General features: G+C 41.6%; 1 protein-coding gene across 6 annotated transcripts in view; it reads right to left on the bottom strand.

Annotated features, from left to right (window-relative positions):
• CAST (calpastatin) overlaps positions 1 to 20,464 on the bottom strand; it is a 133,006-nt gene extending 112,542 nt beyond the window's left edge. For 2 of the 6 annotated variants that reach the window (XM_030848209.3, XM_060296036.2), the window contains exons 1-2: positions 15,833 to 16,068; positions 1,075 to 1,137 (exon numbers count right to left, since the gene is read on the bottom strand). In XM_030848209.3, coding sequence (XP_030704069.2) covers positions 1,075 to 1,137; positions 15,833 to 15,907 — 138 coding nt within the window. In that variant the 5' untranslated portion in view covers positions 15,908 to 16,068. Of the gene's footprint in view, positions 1 to 1,074; positions 1,138 to 15,167; positions 15,236 to 15,832; positions 16,069 to 17,830; positions 17,932 to 20,274 lie in introns of those variants that run through there. The other 4 variants (XM_060296040.1, XM_060296038.2, XM_030848223.3 and 1 more) reach the window with 4 other exon arrangements.
• Between the last annotated feature and the right edge of the window lie 204 nt (positions 20,465 to 20,668).

The raw sequence follows: 20,668 nt of genomic DNA, 5'->3' as shown, positions 1-20,668 counted from the left end.
AATAAGCAGAAAGAGGAGCTAGATTCTAGGTTTCTGGAAACACGTTAATAATATAGAGAAAAATAAAATGATCACTTTTTGCTTTCTAAATTTCCAGCTACCTTTCAGGACCTGGCTCTTTTACAAACTGGAAATGATAACAATTTCTACTGAATGAAGATGAATGTTCCATTGAGATTTAAAATGTGAAAAGCAGCAAAAGGAAGGCAAGCCCAGTACCCTTTTGGAGGATAGAACTTTCACATGACTCTTCCATGGAGAGCAGGCCATGTTAACAGTGCACATAATGAGGCATCATTCAGTGAAAGAAGAAATTCACAGGCTCAAAGAAAACACATCTCAAAGTGAGGAGATTTGGTTTTACTAGTATTTCCACAGAATGGATCCAAGTAAAAATAGTCCTTTTCTCTCCCTTTTGTTTATGAACCTGAATAACTGGTTTGATCTAGGTTATCACTGCCCTCCTTTCACAGTGACTCTCATAAAAAAAGATTTCCTGGGGCTTCCCTGGTGGCGCAGTGGTTGAGAGTCCGCCTGCCGATGCAGGGCACACGGGTTCGTGCCCCGGTCCGGGAGGATCCCGCGTGCCGCGGAGCGGCAGGGCCCGTAGGCCATGGCCGCTGGGCCTGCGCGTCCGGAGCCTGTGCTCCGCAGCGGGGGGAGGCCACAGCAGTGAGGGGCCCGTGCACCGCAAAAAAACAAAAAAACAAAAAAACAAAACAACAAAAAAAGATTTCCTTTTCAACTATAGCATTTGGTTTCCCCTCCTACATGTTTCGTTCACCAAAACAAACAAAAAACAGTTAAGATTCACCAATTCCTACAGGGAAAACACCCTAAATAACTGAGTTCTATTCCTGAACGGAAACAACTTCTAGATGTTCCTCTCCAAGGAACTTTATTTTTTTAATTTATTTTTAATGATTTCCACTTATAGTGTTAAATCAAATCGTAGTTAAAATTAAATTTACCAATATTCCAGTAGGAGATATTTGCTACCTCATTATTTACTTCAAGACAGAATTCACAATTTAAAAACAAGAGAAAATGAAAACCCAGTATTGTGGAAATTACCTCATCTGATCCTTTCTTTTCTCCTGACTTTGAAGGCGATCCACTGGTTTTTCCATCGGCATGCTATAAAAGTATTTAAAAAGATAATGTTTAATAGAGGGAGGTGATACAAGATAATATAATAGTGACTTTAATCCCAAAGGGCTAAATATATAGACTGTAAAAACAAGGACCCCTTTCATCTTCCTCCTGAGAATTGTTGATAATTCGATACCAACGTAGGTGGCCTTCAAAAATTAAGGGAAGCTACAGACATTCATTTGGGATGCAGAAAATCAGTCTGTAATTAACCAGACAGATCTGATGGTGATGCTAAGGTGGCATCTCGTCTCCTACAAAATGTCTCATGGAATTTTAAAGCCCAAATTAAGCCAGCATAAGAGACACCTGGCTCCTCATGGAGATGAGATGTCTGAGGACCATGCTGAGCCTACGCCATTACTTAAGCCTCAGTTCAGCATGAACTCAAGGGAGGGCCACCCCTTATCAACCATCACTTTCAATGGCTCTTGGAAATTCTCTGGAGTTCTTTCTGTCTGAGTATTTACCAACACAGAAAGATAATAAATCCTGCACTGGAAAGACCATACCTGCAACTTTCATTAACTATGGCTTTAGAATTTCATTATGTTCTGAAACAGAATTATTTTTCTCACTAGAACACTGGTGATTAAAGGAAATATTTTTACGTGGTACGTGAAAGCTTCAAATAGCTCACATGTTCATTTGTTTTGATAAGATAAAAGAAGCCATGAAGATTATTGAATTTTTTTGAGAAATAAAAAAAAATCGTATGTTCCTGAAAAGGGGGTACAGAGAATTACTTCAGGGCTTCCCTGGTGTAGCAGTGGTTGGGAGTCCGCCTGCCGATGGTGGGGACGCGGGTTCGTGCCCCGTTCCGGGAGGATCCCACGTGCCGCGGAGCGTCTGGGCCCGTGAGCCATGGCCGCTGAGCCTGTGCGTCCAGAGCCTGTGCTCCGCAGCGGCAGAGGCCACAGCAGTGAGAGGCTCGCGCACCGCAAAAAAAAATAAAAGAATAAAAAAGAATTATTTCATTTCTTGCACATGTGGGATGTGCAAGAAAGTGGGAAAAGAAATCTAAATATAAGAAAATAAAAAGCTCACCATTGGGTTCGACCCCAATCACCTTTAGTTAAATCAAAACATAAAATCCCATTATGTTCTCTAGAGCTGAATCACAACCTGAATATGTAGGACACTTTAAGTTATTCGAATTAAAAAGAATGGCAATAATAGTAATAATTTTTATCATTCTTTATTATTTACAAGGCTCTTTCATATACACTTTTATCTGATACAAAAAAAGAGGCTCGTGTGATTTCATAGATTAAGAAAACTAAGAATAAAAGTCATGTGATGTGCTTTCAGTGAGGACATACACCTAGTAAATGAGAAGTTTGCAGAGCATGTTTTCTGACTTCAAATCTATTGTTTGTCACTATACTATGATAAATGAAATAAGATAATATTCCCTTTGATCATATCAACAGATATTTTTGTAAAAAAAAAGAAAAAGGCCAAGCAATATTAGACATGTGGGTGAAATCTTTCAGTAGTTCTTTGCATAAAAAACTAGAAAGAAATCACTTTCATGAATGGAAAATTCTTCCCCAGACAAAAGCCTCTCATGGATTAGTGGGTAGACCCCACAGAAAAGCAGGCAGACTACAGCAGCTTGGTGAATGAAGCTCTCTGCAGGGCTCGTTTAACCCAGATGTCCTAGTCAAGAGTTTGTCCACAGTTGAGAGCAATCGGTATTGAGTAATTAATGGATCTTGAAAAAACAGGAGGCATTTAAAAGCCCACATATATATATATCAGAGCTAGATGGTAATTGATAAGTTTTAGAATAATTGGTAAGCAAAAGATTCTTAAAGGCTGGAGTAGGCAGAAGAATTATTCAACATTTGGAGAGAGAATTTGAGAGGGATGGGTCTACAATGACGCAGATTTACCCAATCTGTCTCCTTCCAGAGCTGGTAAATTTAGAACTGATATCACATTCATTTCTTATCACCAATTCTATACCTTTTTCAGATTAGATATAGGTAATACCTAATAACAACAATATCCACTGAGCATACTGTTTTGAGTGCCTCATTTACTTGTAGGAAATATGATTATTCCATTTTACAAATGAGAAAACTTAAAGAGGCAACTGGCTCTCGTCTAGAGCAAGGCTCCATGCTCTCCGCAAGGTCCCACTCCGCTTCCTGCTCGTTGGCAAACATATATTATGATTTATTACCTTAAAGTAAACATGCAGACAGCCTTTTCTCTCTAAAATACAGGTAGATAGATGTTTTACTTAAAAACATTTATAAAGTTGTTTCCCGGTGGTGTTTCAAAATTGCAGTCCTCCAGGTTAACCAACATCATCAGTTATTTGCTTCCACTGAAATGCTCAAATCCCTCACAATTATGCAGTTTCCAAATAATAGTTTGAGAATGATGTATATATATAGCAAATGCTTTTTAAAATGTTGAGATATAATGACAACATAAAAATTATATATTATAAGAATTGGTATTTTGTAATTTCAAAAGATATATTTGCTCTCAATAGAGTAAGCATAATGATATAATGACATAAAAATCACACAATGAAAGGGCAACATTTTTTAGGAACTGTATGGATCATATTTTTCCAGTTTTTTTAATCTGGCTTTTTTATTATAAAAAATTTCTAAGATACAGAAAAGTTGAAAGAATAATACAATGAATGTCAATAGTCCCATCACTTAGATTCAACAGCTATTAACTATTGTTGCCGTATATTGCCATATCTGCTTATATTACGGACAAAGATCTATCTATATTTGTATATGTACCTGCATTTAAAAGTAAATTGCAGATATCCTGAAACTTTACCCCTAAACATTTCATCAAGCATCTCCTTAATTTGAGGACTTTTTCCTACATAAAGCTACAATACATCATCACTCCAACAAAACTCTAACAGAATTAATAAGAATCACCTAATACCATTCAATATCCAGTAAATAGCGACTTTATAAATGAATCATTGCCCTGACCATTTCTTGGGGCTTACTCAATATTCAGGAGTCTATTAATGATATAAAATCAGTTATAGCTTTTCACTGAAATTCAAGGTGACTGATTTTTAAATTCATGGAATAACTGAGTACTTTCCACATACTTTCCATTCTGCTGGTGAAATGAAATGTTTGGGAATGATATATGTCAAATTTGATCCAGCATAGGAACCTGCAGCAAGTCTTTCAAAGAGTGAAGACAGAAAACTTCGTCTACTACTACTACACATAGCTGGTGGGTTGGGAAGAGGTGAGAGAAACATGGAGAAGGGAAGGAGTGATAGGTTGGGAACTGAACCCCAAACCTGAAAAATTTGGGAAGGACTTTTCTGTAAGAGGGGAAAGAAACTAACATGTTCTAAGCATCTCCTTTGTGCTAAGCCCAGTGCTGGGCATTTCCCCTATGTGGTCTCCTTTACTGCCACAGAAATTCTAGGGACACACTGGCAGCTCGTTTTATGGGTAAAGAAATAAGGATCTGAAAGGTAAGATCCTCCTCAGTCACATTATGTATCAGGATTATAAGTCTGTGGGCCAGAGACCAGGCTAGTTAAAAGCTAGCTAAAAACTTTTTTTTTTTTTTTGCGGTATGCGGGCCTCTCCCTGTTGTGGCCTCTCACGTTGCGGAGCACAGGCTCCGGACGCGCAGGCTCCGGACGCGCAGGCTCAGCGGCCACGGCTCACGGGCCCAGCCGCTCCGCAGCATGTGGGATCTTCCCGGACCGGAGCATGAACCCGCGTCCCCTGCATCAGCAGGCGGACTCTCAACCTCTGCGCCACCAGGGAAGCCCCAAAAGCTAGCTAAAAACTTTTGATGCCCATCAAGAAAGTCTCAATCCAATGCTATAAAAGAGAAAACAACGCCCCAAATCAACAAAACCTTCCTATTCTAAAACTGGTTTGTTTTTATAAAATTAATCAGACACACAAGGCTTATAAGTTTCATTCTGTATTAGAAGCTGGAGAGGAGGCAAAGACAGGAAGTGCAAGATACCAGCCCTAAGGCAGGAAACATTTCATTGGGAGGATAAGGCCCCAGAAGACAGGAAACACTGGAGCCAAGATGAAGATAGATGAAGGAATGGAGTGACAGGAGTTCAGAGGAAGGGAAGATACCAGATAAAAGTTTTGCTATCTTGCCTAAAAAGGAATAATTTTCCAAACTGTTTCCACCTCCTGGCATCACTACATATTTGGTAAGTACAGCTGTCCTTTGTCCTCGTTCTAGAAGATAGCATTAATATGCATAAAATTTTCTGCCATAGCAAACGCATAAACCTGTCAGGAAATCAACAGGAGCAAGGAGCAGTAAAGCTTGGAGCTTTGCTCTCACCCAGCTAAGGATTTGTGCCAGCGCCAGTCTTCCACTCTGGAGCATTTGGGGCACCCTCCCCATCGTTACCTAGATACACCCTGATACATGCACAGACAAGGGTATACATCACAGGATAAGATAAAAATCAAACTTCTACACATATTAAATAAGAAAGAAGACAGACAAAAAATGAGCTTCTGCAAATCCAAGCTCAGCTATGAAAGAGCACCAAAAGCTAGTGTGCTTCTGAAATGCCTCTGCTTAATTTTTTTCAAAAAAGGTACTGAGTTTCTTTTAGGGGGTGACAAAAACATTGTAAAATTAAATTGAGGTGATGTTTGGACCACCCTGTGAATATACTAAAAAATACTGAATTGTATGTTTTAATGAATTGATGAATTAATGAATTAATGAAATGATATTTTATGAATTATGTCTGAATAAAGCTGTTTAAGAAAACAGGAAAGGTTATTTGAAAACAGCTTGAAGATTTTCCTTCTGCAACTTGGAGAATGCCAATAGAGGTCAATATTTGCATGTCCAGTGATAGCTGTGGCAAAATCACGAAGCAATGAAATCTTGGTGCCCTCTGGACTCTAGTGCACACAGCTCAGCTCCCTCACTGCTCCACCGCTGCACACAGAGATAAAGGCTTGTCAAGGGAAGGGGGTGGGTGGGTTGCTTCCTAAGGATCAGAAAGCCTTCATTTAGCTACGGGTCTAATCTTTCAGTGCAGGTCACAAGCGCCCAGAGCACTTTTGGAAACACTCAAACCAGAGTCCGGGGATTTAGATTTAGTTTGTTCAGGGGGAGCGTGGGCACAGATATATTTTCCTAAACTTCCCCAGTTGATTCTAATATGCAGCTAGGATTGGAAACCACTGTTTGGAGAGGAGATCTGTGGGTACCACAACAGGAAGTGGAGGTTTCTGCTCCTCCAATCACCCCACTGAGTCGGCACCCATGGGAGCTTCCCCAGGTCAGGCAGGCCAGCGCAGCTCGGGGCCTCCTGGGTAAACCGATTGCTCAATGCAGGAACCCACTCTCCTGTGTTCAACCCAACATTTCCTGACTAGCCCTATTAATGGCACACCATACCTTCATATTGCATATTAGTCTCTAGCTTCTTAGTAAAGCAAACAAGTTAGCACTTTATTGTATACGCTCCTGCTTACTGATTACTTCATAAACATATATTTTGCCTTTTCAACCAGATGGTAAATTTTTAAAAAATATTTATTTATTTTATTATTTATTTATTTGGTTGAGCTGGGTCTTAGTTGTGGCAGGTGGGCTCCTTAGTTGCAGCTCGCTGGCTCCTTAGTTGCGGTAGTCAGGCTCCTTAGTTGTGGCATGCGAACTCTTAGTTGCCCCCTGCATTGGGAGCGTGGAGTCTTAACCACTGCGCCACCAGGGAAGTCCCCAGATGGTAAACTATATTATTTTTTTTTTCTAGTCCTGTGGTGGGGATGTGACAAATAATTCATAATTGAATGACTGCATTTCCACAAACCTCTAAAAGTTCCCTGAGAAGTACATTCGTTCTTTTCAGGTTAGTAAACAAGATAAAAGATTTTAAAAGTTGAAAAAAATAGCTTAAAAAATTAAGAGACAATGTGCAAATTGATATTTCCTGCAAAATCCCTTAAAATCTATTTTTGTATGTATTCTGCTTTCTGAAACAAGACTGTTCAGCAAACAAACAGAGGCCCAAGTTGTAAAGCTGATTTTGCTTTAAGACAGTCTCCCTGGTGTAGATGTGGACCTGTTTGCCCTGAGGTGGATTCCTTGCCCTGACCCTGGTCAGTTGGTGTAGCAGGGATGTGTACTGGCTCCCTCCAGTAGGGTCTCCTGCAGGATGGGCCAGTAGTGCTTTCAGCTTCTGCAGGGTGATCCTGCTTCTCCCTCTTTCTTTCCAGTCTTGGAATGGTAGCAGCTTCCTGAGATTTCTAATCTCTGTTTTGCCTCATCCACCCCAGCTGGCTTCCCAGCCTCTCTGTTACCTGGGTAACCAACTCCCTGCATTCCATTCCCTGACAAACTCTAATAAGACAGAAGGAATGTGGGTCTGAAAGGCTATGTGACCTTCAGCAAATAATATAAACTTTCCGTTTTCTTCTTGTAAAATGGAGGTAATGGTGTCTACCCCAGGGGCTGGCTTACTTATGAAACAAGCTGATATTAATGAGGAGCCTGGCCCATTGCCTCCTTCATTTCAAGAATACAATAAAAGTTATTCCACTCCCTTCTTCTTCTCTGGCATCAATCTGATTGTGGTTAATTATGAGACAATAAAATGAATATGAGAAGTAAGCAAAGGTTTAAGGTTTCATTTTCTAAGGCTGTAAATAATACAGCAGAGAAGTTAGTGTTTTACTTTTCATAAGTACAGAGGAACCAGATTCATCTGATAACTTTATGTTTAGTACTTTGCCTGTCTCAGGACACTGTATTATATTAGTCTCATATTTCCATATTACAAATAAGGAAACAAAGTACACAGGGAATAGATAATTCATTTTTCAAACAACATATACCAAGCTGGTCACAGGGATAACGTTTAATGTGCAATTCCTATACTATAAAATACTTCGTCAGGGTGTGGTGCATGTGTGTGTGCATATGTGTGTGTTGGTGGGTCTGGGAGTTGGATAGATAAAGCAAGATAGGCACAATGTTACAATGTTAATAATTATAGAAGGTGATGGGTACATGAGGAGTACATTATATTATTCTCTCTTCTGTGATAAAAAGTTTAAAAAATTTTTGAGTCTTATCTCAAGAGTATGTACCTCCCTGGAGTCACACAAAGGGAATATCCTAGCCATTTTACTTGTTTTTAATACTGAAAACCCCAAACTAATGGAGAAGGCTAGTGTCAGAGGAAGAGTTCATTTACTAAAAAAATAATCAGTGAGTAGCCACTGTGGGCTAGGTGTTGTGGGGAGAATAATTATTTTTTAAAAGTAAGTAAATGAAAGGTGTGATACATGATATCTTTCTTCTTCTCTAGAAACATTTGTTATCAAACCATAGAAATATAGGATAACCTTCTTTGGGCTTCTCATAAAAGAAGACACATATTAAGGATTAACTGCATAACTATAATTCTGAAATCCCCATATTTCACCTGAACTCCATACACTTTTCTCTAATATTTCAACATTCTGGTGGATATGCCCAGGTGGCAGGGTAAGGGCACACCCTCTTTTTGTCCAGTTTTCAGAAGAAGCGTTGACTGCCTTTCTGCCATGTTTAGCTTAGGGGGTCCACATTCAGTAAGGCTTTCTGAACTTCCTGTAAGTCAAAGATGATGCCATGAGAATTTCAATAGTTACTTTGCTGCTTTTATAGTAGTCATTAGGATGTGCTCGTGATTTTTATCTATGAAAAATGCAAGAAAAAACCAGAAATGTACTATCAGCACTATTTTTGTGTCCACGGCACACAGTATGAAACCTGACACATAGTAGGTGGACGATAAGCAACTGTGAACATCGTTGGCCTTTACCAAATCATTTCTGTGTTCTATAAGTTCCCCACAGTCAGAATGAATTCCATAAATTTTATGAAAACTCTAACCATAGACCCTTTTTCTTCTTGGGTTAAATGACTCTCCCATCTGAGGAGGCACTTACATAAAAGGTACTCATTGGATGGAGTTATTGTACATTTTTCTTAACTGAAAGACACTTGATTTTTTTCCCTTTATGGTAGCTGCAAAGCTTTCTGGGTAAGTTTTTATGAGATAACTTGAAGAACAGAGCTTTAGAATCACATTAATAGGATTTCAATCCTTAAAACAATTTAAAGAGAGGATTCTGGGATGATGGTGCAGTAGGAGGCACCAGGAATCCATCTTCCCATCGAGACAAAAATCTCCCTGGCAGAATGTGTCTGATATAACTATTTTGAAATTCTGGAGTCTATCAAAGACTTGCAACTTCCAGGGGAAGATTTAAATGGTAAGTTTTGGTTAATTTTCATCAATTTCGGCTCAGCTCAGCAGCAGCTGCCCATTTCCGTTCCCAACTCACAGCAAGCAGTTGTGCATTAGAGCATGCAGCTTGGAACCAGAAAGGCAAAAAGGACTCTGTCCTCCAAATACTGGGGATCTGTATTCTGATCACCGATTGCTCATGCCCAGGGAAAGTGCAGGATCAGAAAAGACCTGAGAAGCTCTTAAGTGTACACTTGTGGCTGAAAAAAACAGCACAAAAAACAGCCTATGATAATCAAAAACAAAACAAAGCAAAACAAAACAGCAAACCCCGGGGAAGGAGGAGAATTTGATTCCCAAAGCTTTCATATTATTAGATTCAAATGTCCAGTTTTAAACCTAAAATATCACAAGGCATGCAAAGAAACAGAGAATTATTGCCCATTCAATGGGAAAAACAAACAAACAAAAAACAGAAACTGTCCTTGAGAAAGAGCAGATGGCAGATGTACTAGATAAAAACTTTAAAACAACTGTCTTAAAGATGCTCAAAGAACTAAAAGAAGTGTGGAGAAAGTCAAGAAAACAATGTAAAAACAAAATAGAGATATCAATAAAAAGATAAATAACCTAAAAAGAAACCAAAAAAAAAAAAAAAATTCTAGAGCAGAGAAGTACAATAACTGAAATGAAAAATTCACTAGAGGGATTCAAAGGCAGATTTGAGCAGGCTGAAGAAAGAATCAGTGAACTTAAAGATAGGACAATTGAAATTATTGAGTCTGAGGAACAGAAAGGAAAATGATTAAAGAAAAGTATATAGAGCCTACAGGACCTGAGGGATACCATCAAGTAGACTAACCTACACATTGAGAGAGTTCCAAAGAAATGAAGAGAGAGAAAAAGATTTTTTTTAAGAAATAATGACCTAAAACTTTCCAAATTTGATGAAAAACATAAACCAAGAAACTCAACAAACTCCAAGTAGGATGAACTCAAAGTTCACATGGAGACAAGTTACAATCAAACTATTGGAAGACAAAGAGAGAATCTTGAAAGTAGCAATAAAAAATGATTTATCACATATAAGGGATACTCAGTAAGGTTGTAAACAGATTTCTCACCAGAGATGTTGGAGGTCAGAAGGCAGTGGGACAAGTGTTGGCAAGTATATGAAGAAATTGGAACCCTTGTGTACTGAGGATAGGAAGGTAAAATGGTACAACTACTGTGGAAAACAGTAAGGTGGTTCCTCAAAAAATAGCTATACCAGGAAGCAACCTGAGTGTGCCTTGAAAGATAAATGGATAAGCAAATATATATATATTTCAGCCATTTTAAAAGGATGAAAATTTTGACATATGCTTTAACATGGATGAATCTTGAGGGCATCTGCTGTACAATATTGTACCTATAGTCAACAACAATGTACCATAAACTTAAAAAGTGGTTAAGAGGTAGATCTCATGTTAAGTGTTCTTACAATACAATAAAAAAATGATAAGGAACACAGATACTTGAATACAGTCCTATGTATTCAAATGTAAATATGTAAATTGAATGAAAATTTATTGTTTAATGGGTATAGAGTTTCAGTTTTGCAAGATTAAAATAGTTCTGGAGCTAGATGGTAGTGATGGTTGTACAAGAATTATGAATGTATTTAATTCCACAGAACTTTACACTCACAAATGGTTAAGATGGTAAATTTTAAGTTATGTGTATTTTACCACAATAAAAAATTTTAAAAACATCAAGGAAAAAATAGAATAAAGATGTGTTGCTTAGAGAAATCTAGTATGCCAGTGAGACAGCCTACTCAGAACTAATTTCCCACCAGTTCACCTTGGAATATCAACTAGCCACCCACTGTTTCCACCACCAGCAAGCTACATCATTCTTTAAAAAGTACCTGTAGAATATAATTAACTTTCTGGGAAGTATCAAAATTGATTAAAGAATAATGTCAAGGTATACTCTTAATTTAAGTCTTATTTGCAATGGGAAGCAAACCAATTCAGAAACTGTGAAACAAAAGAGGACAGTTGGGGCTTCCCTGGTGGTGCAGTGGTTGAGAGTCCGCCTGCTGATGCAGGGGACACGTTTTCATGCCCCGGTCCGGGAGGATCCCGCATGCCGCGGAGCGGCTGGGCCCGTGAGCCATGGCCGCTGAGCCTGCGTGTCCGGAGCCTGTGCTCCGCATCGGGAGAGGCCACAACAGTGAGAGGCCCGCGTACTGCAAAAAAAAAAACCCAAAAAACAAAAGAGGACAGTTGTGTGACCTCCATTCTCCCAGTACCCTAAAGCCTGTGCCCTTTTTGCAGAATATGTAATCTGCATTCCTTACTCCTAAAAGTCACTGCAGTCAAGTGGTCTGTCCTGCAGGGAAGGCTTGTGACAATCTTCCCAGGCTGGCCACAATGATGGGGCCTCCCAAATGACTTGAGCTCCTTGATCACGCTGCCACTGGACCGACAGGTCTAATTAGGCTAAGAAACACCTTTAATTAACATGAACTACTAGAGTCAACTTTTGACCCAGGAATGTGATAACAGGTGTCAGCCAACCAAATTTACCCTCTTTCATGCTTCATCATTACCAAGCTCATCAGATGTTCTTGAAATCTAGCTTTGTAAGTTTTTTTTTTTTTTTTTTACTAAAACCACATAGTTCTTCAAAAGATAAGATCAATAATATTGATGGTATTCAATGGGGAAATGTACATTGTAATGTTTCATTGACTGGCTTTATAGGTGGCAGTCCCTTAAACAAAACACATCATAGATACATCTTTCAATTATTTTATCTTATTCTGCCTAAATTTTTAAAGTTAGGTCATTGCATTCATAATCTTTTTCAGTAAAGGATCCCAGTAAAAATATTTTAATAACAGGATTTACCAAAAGCATGACATATGTAATATATATAATACATACATACATATATTATATATAGTGTGTTTTTGTATAAAACTTTTGTATTAATAAATTGTATAAATATTATATATAATAGTGTATAATACTATAAATTATATATATATATATATGTTATAAATTGGCTCCATATATCTCTAGGGGATTATGGATGGGCTTTTGTGTGTGTATATGTATATTTTGTTGTGGGAAAATGGTGCACAAACTTTCATTTAATTCTCAAAATGGGCTGTGGTCATCCCCTCACAGCCATCAAACGAAAATGGTTAGAAACCGATGTCTAGAGCTATACTGTCCTAATACTGTAGCCATTAGCCACTCAACGCCTATTGAGCACTTGAAACGTGTCAAGTGTGAACTGAGATGCACTCTAAGTATAAAATACACACTGGATTTTGAAGAATCAACGTGAAAAAGAAACTGTACATATCCCAATGATTTGCACATTGATTGCATGTGAAATAATAACATTTGGGATATAGCGGGTTAAATAAAATATGCTATTAGCATGAATTTCACCTGTCAGCTAATGTGACTACTAGAAAATTTAAAATTACATATGTGGCTCACACTATATTTATATTGTACAGCACTGGTTTGGGAAAAGTCAAAGCTTGATCACAGGCAGGTTGCTGATTCTAGGAGGTTCCTACTAGCAGAAAAAAAAAAATTAGAATAGTTCCAACATTGGATTATAAGAGAGGTTTTAGCAAAAAATGTCAGACTATGCCTAAACATAACAGGGTTAAAAACATAGATTTAAACTATTTTCATCCAGATATTCCAGCATAATTTCCTTTAGAGAATCATGAATTTGGAAGAAGACTGATGTTAACTCTAAACCATCCATATTAACTGCCATCCATATTTGCAGATAATTCATGTGATGCATTTTGATAAGAACCTTAGAACAATAATGACTCAAAGCAAACTTTTGCTTTTAGCACACCAATAAGATGCTACATTTAAAAAACCCAGAAAATGTAGTAGGAAGCATTCATGAAGAAACATCTCAAGGGAAACTGGAATTTCCAATCATTAAAGGTATATGGGGCACTGTTAGTGGGAATGTAAATTGATACAGCCACTATGGAGAACAGTATGGAGGTTCCTTAAAAAACTAAAAATAGAATTATCATATGATCCAGCAATCCCACTACTGGGCATATACCCAGAGAAAACCATAATTCAAAAAGACGCATGCACCCCAATGTTCATTGCAGCACTATTTACAATAGCCAGGTCATGGAAGCAACCTAAATGCCCATTGACAGATGAATGGATAAAGAAGATGTGGTACATATATACAATGGAATATTACTCTGCCATAAAAAGGAACGAAATTGGGTCATTTGTTGAGATGTGGATGGATCTAGAGACTGTCATACAGAGTGAAGTAAGTCAGATAGAGAAAAACAAATATCGTATATTAACGCATGTATGTGGAACCTAGAAAAATGGTACAGATGAACCGGTTTGCAGGGTGGAAGTTGAGACACAGCTGTAGAGAACAAACATATGGACACCAAGCGGGGAAAGCCACGGGGGAGTGGCAATGGTGGTGTGATGAATTGGGTGATTGGGATTGACATGTATACACTGATGTGTATAAAATTGATGACTAATAAGAACCTGCTGTATAAAAAAATAAATAAAATTCAAAAAAAAGGTATATGGGTATGGTACTTTGATTCATGAATGTAAATAGTCTTCACCAACCCTTATGTGGTACCTATTATCACCCACATTTTATAGATGTGGAAACAGGTTCAAAAAGGTTGACTCATTGCCCTTTGAGAACAAGAACTCTGTCTTGTTTTCCACTTCGAGGCTACTACTGGGTCTGCCACTTGGTAGGTGCTCAGTGAATGGCCATTGGCTGAAAAGGGACATTTTACTGATTCCAACACAACGTTTCTCTCTAAATACTGTCTGATTCCAACACGCTGTTTCTCTCTAAATACTGTCTTATTACAACACCCTTGCTTTTCCCAATACCACATGCCGAGAGAGGTGTACTTTAACTATTTTTTTAAGTTCTCACCATAAATCAATGGGATATAAATATTTTTATTCTTTCTGTCAACAAAATTTGTGTATTTTTTTTTGGAAAGCATCGTAATGTTAAATCATGCTTCCTGGAGGTTCAAAACATTACAAGTACCAGCTTGACTGGATATCACACCTAGTTGGTTGGACAAGCATTCAATGCACTAAACAAACGGAACATCTCTGTCCCTCATCCAAGTAATAAACTACAGAGCAGTGGGCTCTCTCTCTCTCTCTCGCTGTCTCTCTCTCCCTCTTTCTCATTCTCAACAAGGGTCTTGATCTCGGTTGCTTCTGCTCCTTGGAGTTTTGGATTTTCTCCTTGAACCCAATCCCAGCTGCCTCTTCTTTGCGCTGGAGAATGCACGTCCAACAACATGCCTCTAAAAGTTTTGAGATTTACTTATGACTTAAAAACAAATACTAGATCTGAGCTCTTTCGATCTGCGCTCTTTCGATCTGAGTCTGAGTTCATCCAGGAATCCGCGTCCAAGGGCGGAATTCCTCCAGCAACAATTCCTGCTCCATTCAACTCATGAGCGTGAGCTGAGTCTGGTGCGTCTGCTCACACCGACTTGCACGTCGGGGCTCGCTCGCACATACCACCACAGGGTAGGTCTCAGCCTCTCCCGGAGCCTAAACTGAAGGTCTGAGAGGACGTCGCACCTGGTCCCCACCCCTTCCCCGCCAAACCCTGCACAATAACCTCTCCTGCACGCCCAGAAAAGCAAAGCCCACTCCGTTTCCGGTCCTGCCCAGGCACGATCGCTCCAGTTTACCGTCATGTACCACCAGCTTGCGAATGCCATGGCGACAACCGATTTGCTCTGAGTCGCGCAGCGGAGAACCCGGCGAGGACACTGGGTGCAGCGCAGCAAGGGCGGGATCGCACTCCACCAGCCCCGGACCTGGCTGGCGCTGAGCTTTTCAAGCCCCACAGCTGTCAGCGGGGGAGGCACCTGGGCGGGGCCTACATCGGCCCTGCCCTGCCGGGTTGACCCCGCCCCGCCCAATTTGGCGCAAGGCTGGTTAGGGCAGAAGTGTTATTTTTCCAGGCAGCCACGCCCTGCAGCCCGGACTTTACGCGGAAGACCCGACTTTTAGTTGAACTACCCCACCCAGTTCGGGGTCCCGAATGAAATGTATTACCCTTTTATCCTCAACCGCCTTTCACCCCGGTCTCATCCATCAACTTTTCCCAACGCAGGCGAACTCCAATCTGGCTTGCTCCACGCCCAATACACTTGGCCCAGGCCCGGCAGTACCCAGCCACCTCCCGTCACCTGCCCAGAGGCAGGTTCTGAGTTCTGAGTCCTTCTCAGGCTCGGGAGGGGGCGCACGGGGCAGCAGGCCAGGCAGGCTACCGCAAGGAGGCGGCCCACGGCTCCGGGGCCGGGGTCCTCCCCGCGCTCAGCCCTGCGGCTCCGGCACAAGTGCCACTCACCTCCTGAGTGTGGCGGGCCGCCGCAGCGCGCCGGGGCCGCGGGGAGGCGGCGGGCTTCTGGCCCGGTTGGGACATGGCGAGGCCGTGGGGAGCGCAGACTGGAAGGGAGGCCCGGGCGGGGAGCGTTGGGAGCGAGGGAGGGAGGGAGTGGAAGGGCTGGCGGGCGCGCCCCGTGAGGCAGCTTTTCCGACCCAGCCCCGAACCCGCGCCGGGGCTCTGTCTCACCCCGCTGGGCCCTCCCCTTCCTGCCCGCCGCTGGCTGTGCCCGGGCTGTAGCGGTCCGGGGCTCCCGGCCTGCAACTTAACACCCTCGGCCCCGAATCTTCTCCCAGTGATGCCCCCACCTCCACCCTAGCACTGCTGGGTTCCCCGTGGCTCACAGAGAGGAGAGGCTGGAGGTCGCGGGGTTCCTCCTTCGACTTGCCCAGACTTGGCTTGCAGTTGCAACGGGCGAGCGGGACCCGGGCGTGGCCCGTCTACGCCTCAATACCCCACCCTAAGAATTTCAAGAATTAGACACCTTTTCTGCAATCTGCCCTGGTTTAGCTAGGAGAAGAATTTACCAACTGAAATGGGGCCCAAGCCTGGACCGTCTGGATTAGGAAGCGGATTAACAACCAAATTGGGGTGTGTGTGTGTGTGTGTGTGTGTGGGGTGTGTGTGTGTGTGTGTGTGTGTGTGGTGTGTGTGTGTGTGTGGTGTGTGTGTGTGGTGTGTGTGTGTGTGTGTGTGGTGTGTGTGTGTGTGTGTGTGTGACCGAAGAACAGTCCCAAGTTTAAGCCCCTATAGGCTTTCTGGAGACTGCCGAATTTTGTTTTGGAGGCTGGATTGCTTTTGTCTTTGGCTCATTTTAAACAGCACTTCCTGGTTTGGGGCCGTGACATGTAACAAGCCTGAAGTGAAATATAACAAGCCTGACTAGAAAACGCTCCTCTGCAGCGATGGTCTGCCTGTAGTTGCTGCCCGTTTGTGATCAGATCTGACAGAAGAAAACTTGTTACCCTGCAATGACATTGACAGTTTGGGACTCAGGGTCACTGCTGCCTTCCATGTTGTGTTTTAGACCGTTGGAGAGAGAGGGGGCAGGTTGTAAGGAAAGATTGGTCAATGGTGCATGGCATTTGGCAGAATCGAATTCTTGTTTTCTTCCCCCTTCTCATTTTTAGGGATTCTAACTTCCGTTTATTCAAGGGACTGGCTAGCCTCATTCTTGATGGGGGCAGCAGGGAGGAATGATTTAAACGCAATTCCTCTTAAAGGGCTCCACTTACGATCTATGTATCTGATATTTCCAACAAACAGGCGGTAGGACAGGAATTTATACGTAGAAATGAATCAACTTGGATATGGGGCCTATGATTGTCCATTCAAGAAAAATTGATTGGTGGCCTCAACTACATTTATAATTAAGGAAAATATGTCATAAGCATGAAAAATGCTTTTATGATTGTGACCAAACACCTACAGTAATTTAAGCAAACACAGAACTAACGGGGTGAGATAATAGACCCACCTCCAGGCCCAGGACCTGGAAGCATCTAACTCAGGATCCTAGAGGGCCTAGATTCAGGATCCCCCGAGTACATTATTCTGACTCTGGAAGAACGGTTCCTGTTAAAGTTGAGGTATTTTCTAACAGAGTATTTAAAATTGAACTTAAACCAGTTGGTTTTATATTTTGAAAGGCTTCCATGTAAAGCACAGTGAAAGGAACTATAGAGAGAGCGATATAAAAGTTAAAATACATATTTCCTGCCCTCCAGGAACTTAGAGTTTAGCTGAAGTCATATGGCATTTGTAACACATGATCATTTGGGTGGCACTGAAAGACATACAGTGTGTGAATAAGTACAAATGTGCTTTGGGAATTTGGGGTTCTGTGGGTTTGGGGGATTATAGGAAGGGAAAGGAGGCTTGAAAGGGCTGGCTGGCTGGTGGGATGTGGTCAGAAGAAGAAAGGGTGGGGACAGATCAGGAAATAAAATGGAGCCCACCCACCTGGCTGGAGCCTCTGGTCCAAGGTCCGGAGTAATCAATCCATGTATTAACTTATTTATTAAGCAGCCACACTATGCTTCTGATACAGTTGATACCAAAATCTGTAAGAGAATGAATGACTTCAGCCTTCAGGCTTTGCTCAAGAGTCAGAACTCATATAAGCAGAACAATTACAGGCTAAACAGCACATTAATGATTGTAAGTAAAGAAGAATTTCAAAGAAGTTGAAGAAGAGGATGATGTTTTCACTTTCTCTTGCAGTCAGTGAGGAATTTGGAACTTTGATACCATGACCAGCATTTGAGCATCTTGGGGAAGCTCGTTTTAAATATGTATGACACCTTTTGCTACATTTTTATTTGCACATATTCTAAGTAGAGGCATACCTCTGAGATATTGCAGGTTTGGTTCCAGACCACTGCAGTGAAGCAAATATCACAATAAACTGAGTCACACGAATATTTTGTTTCCCAGTGAATACAAGAGTTACGTTTACACTGTACTGTAATCTATTAAGTGTGCAATAGCAAGTCTAAAAAAGTAATGTACATACCTTAGTTTAAAAATACGAAAACAAAACCAATTACCATGGTAACATCAAAGATCACTGATTATAGATCACCATAACAAGTATAATAACAATGAAAAAGTTTGAGATATTGCAGGATTTACCAAAATGTGACACAGAGATATGAACTAAGCAAATGTTGTTGGAAAAATAGCACCTATAGACTTGATCGATGTCAGGTTGCCACAAACCTTCAATTTGTAAAACATGCAATCTTTGCAAAGCACAATGAAGTGAGGTGCAATAAAACCTGAGGGGATGCCTGTATTTTATTTCTTTATTTACTCAGTAACAGGATGCCTGCTATGTGACAGGTTCTGTGGAGGTAACAGGGACCTTCTGCACTCAAGGGCCTTACAGTCTAGTAGGAAACACAGACAAATAAATCCACAATGACCATGTGATGAGGGCAGTGGCCGGCAGATGTATTCCAAGAGTGCTGTTGGATCCCTGGAGGGGCTTCTTATTCTGACTGAAGGGTGGGCAGGCTGGGGAGAGGGGGGAGCCCAGGGCTGCTTCCTCCCCACATCTTTGACTTGAGTTAGTTGAAACCTCCTCTGAATAATCTCCACATTGTATCTCCTCTCCCCCTGTCCCCATTACTGCTGTAGTTGTGCAGGAACTCATCACTTCTCATTGGGAAATGTATAAATGAGGAAAATAAAGGCAGGATGGTGTCCAGAGAAGGAGCCAGGGGAGCCTGAGAAGGTGCTGCAGAAGGAAGATAGTGGAAAAGTGGACGCTAAGGTCCAGGGAGGAGGCCCTCTGAAAGGAAGGGCTGGCCCACAGTATGAAACGTCACTCAAAGGTTGGGTCAGACAATGCAGGGAGTGTCCATTTGCTCTGACAGCTGAGAGGTTTTTGATAAACCAGCCAGGGGGTAAAATTGAGAAGGAGGCAGGGCATTTTTCCAAGGTACCCACAGTTTGGACAGTGCCCTTCACTTTGGATGGTGTTTCTTTCTACACTCTTGGAGGGGAAGTTACCCCCAGAAAACCTGGACCTTCTGGCTGACATCCAAGTGCCCTCTGATCCTGCTGAAACTCATCCGTCCTATCTGCCATCTCAAGATTCTCAGCCAAGTTTGCCCCACTCCATAGTAATGTTTTCCTAAGTAAACCAGAAAAAAAAAAATCCTTGTAAACAGGCAAAGACTAATTAGCAAAATAGGCAAAGGCTCTCAGAGTCTCCTTTCCCTTTTAACAGGCATGTATCTGAGTAGGAGCTTCATGTTTCTGACCTGAATTATCTAGAAGAATGGCTTCAGTGGTGAAGTTCTGTGTGTAAAGGAGGTGAAGGTGGGCTGGCCAGTAGGAGACAATGTTTAGACCATAGGAGCCTTGCCGTGTGCAGTGGTCTGAATGTTTGTGTTCTCCCGAATTCCTACATTGGAATGGTAATGCCCAAGTTGGTGGCATTAGTAGGTGGGACCTTTGGAAGTGATTAGGTCATGAGGGCAGAACCCTCATGAATAAAATTAATGTCCTTATAAAAGATCCCTGAGAGAGCTCTCTTGCCCCTTCCACCTTATGAGGCTGCAAGAAGACGTCTACCACTTGGAAGAAGCCCTCACCCTACCATGCTGGCACCCTGATTTCAGACCTCTGGCCGCCAGAACTGTGAGAAAAACATTTCTGTTGTTTCTAAGCCCTCCAGCCTGTGGCATTTTGTTATAGCTGCCTGAATGGGCTAAGACACCTTGCTTCTCAGTTCACTGGGCTTGTGTATGGATGGCAGATGAGGTAGGGGAAGGGGGAAAGAATGGAGATGGAAGGTTGGAGGGACAGGGGAAGAAGACAAGAAAGAGAACCAACAGGAGATGAAGTAGTTTTTAGTTTTCACCACTACCAAACAAGAACTTGAGTCATACACATACCTATAGGTGGGACCTCAGGTTTTACTTCTCATTCTTCACGTCCCTCCAGATAGTGAAACACCTGCATATACCTTCAGGCCTTGTTCTTTAACGTGACACAATTTTCTGCTTCTTGTCTGTGTGGAACACAGAGGGCTGAGTCACAACTGCTTTCCAGGGCTGTACTAGGGAGTGCTCTTGGGATCAATACCTGTCGAAGCAAAGGAAAGATGGGCAAAGGGAGAAGTTCAGCTGGGATACAGATCCAGTAGAAGCCTCACATGGTCCTTCAGGGAACGACGAAGATGTGATGCCCTTCAGAGATGTCCAGGGTTGGCAAGAGAGAGCTGAGCCCTTATAAGCCTGCATCAACCAGTCTTTGGATATGGTTGAAGAGGGAGGCAGCATGGCTTTA

The sequence above is a fragment of the Globicephala melas genome, chromosome 3 (genome assembly GCF_963455315.2).
Source record: "Globicephala melas chromosome 3, mGloMel1.2, whole genome shotgun sequence".
NCBI lineage: Eukaryota > Metazoa > Chordata > Mammalia > Artiodactyla > Delphinidae > Globicephala > Globicephala melas.
This window is presented reverse-complemented; position numbering and strand designations above follow the sequence as displayed.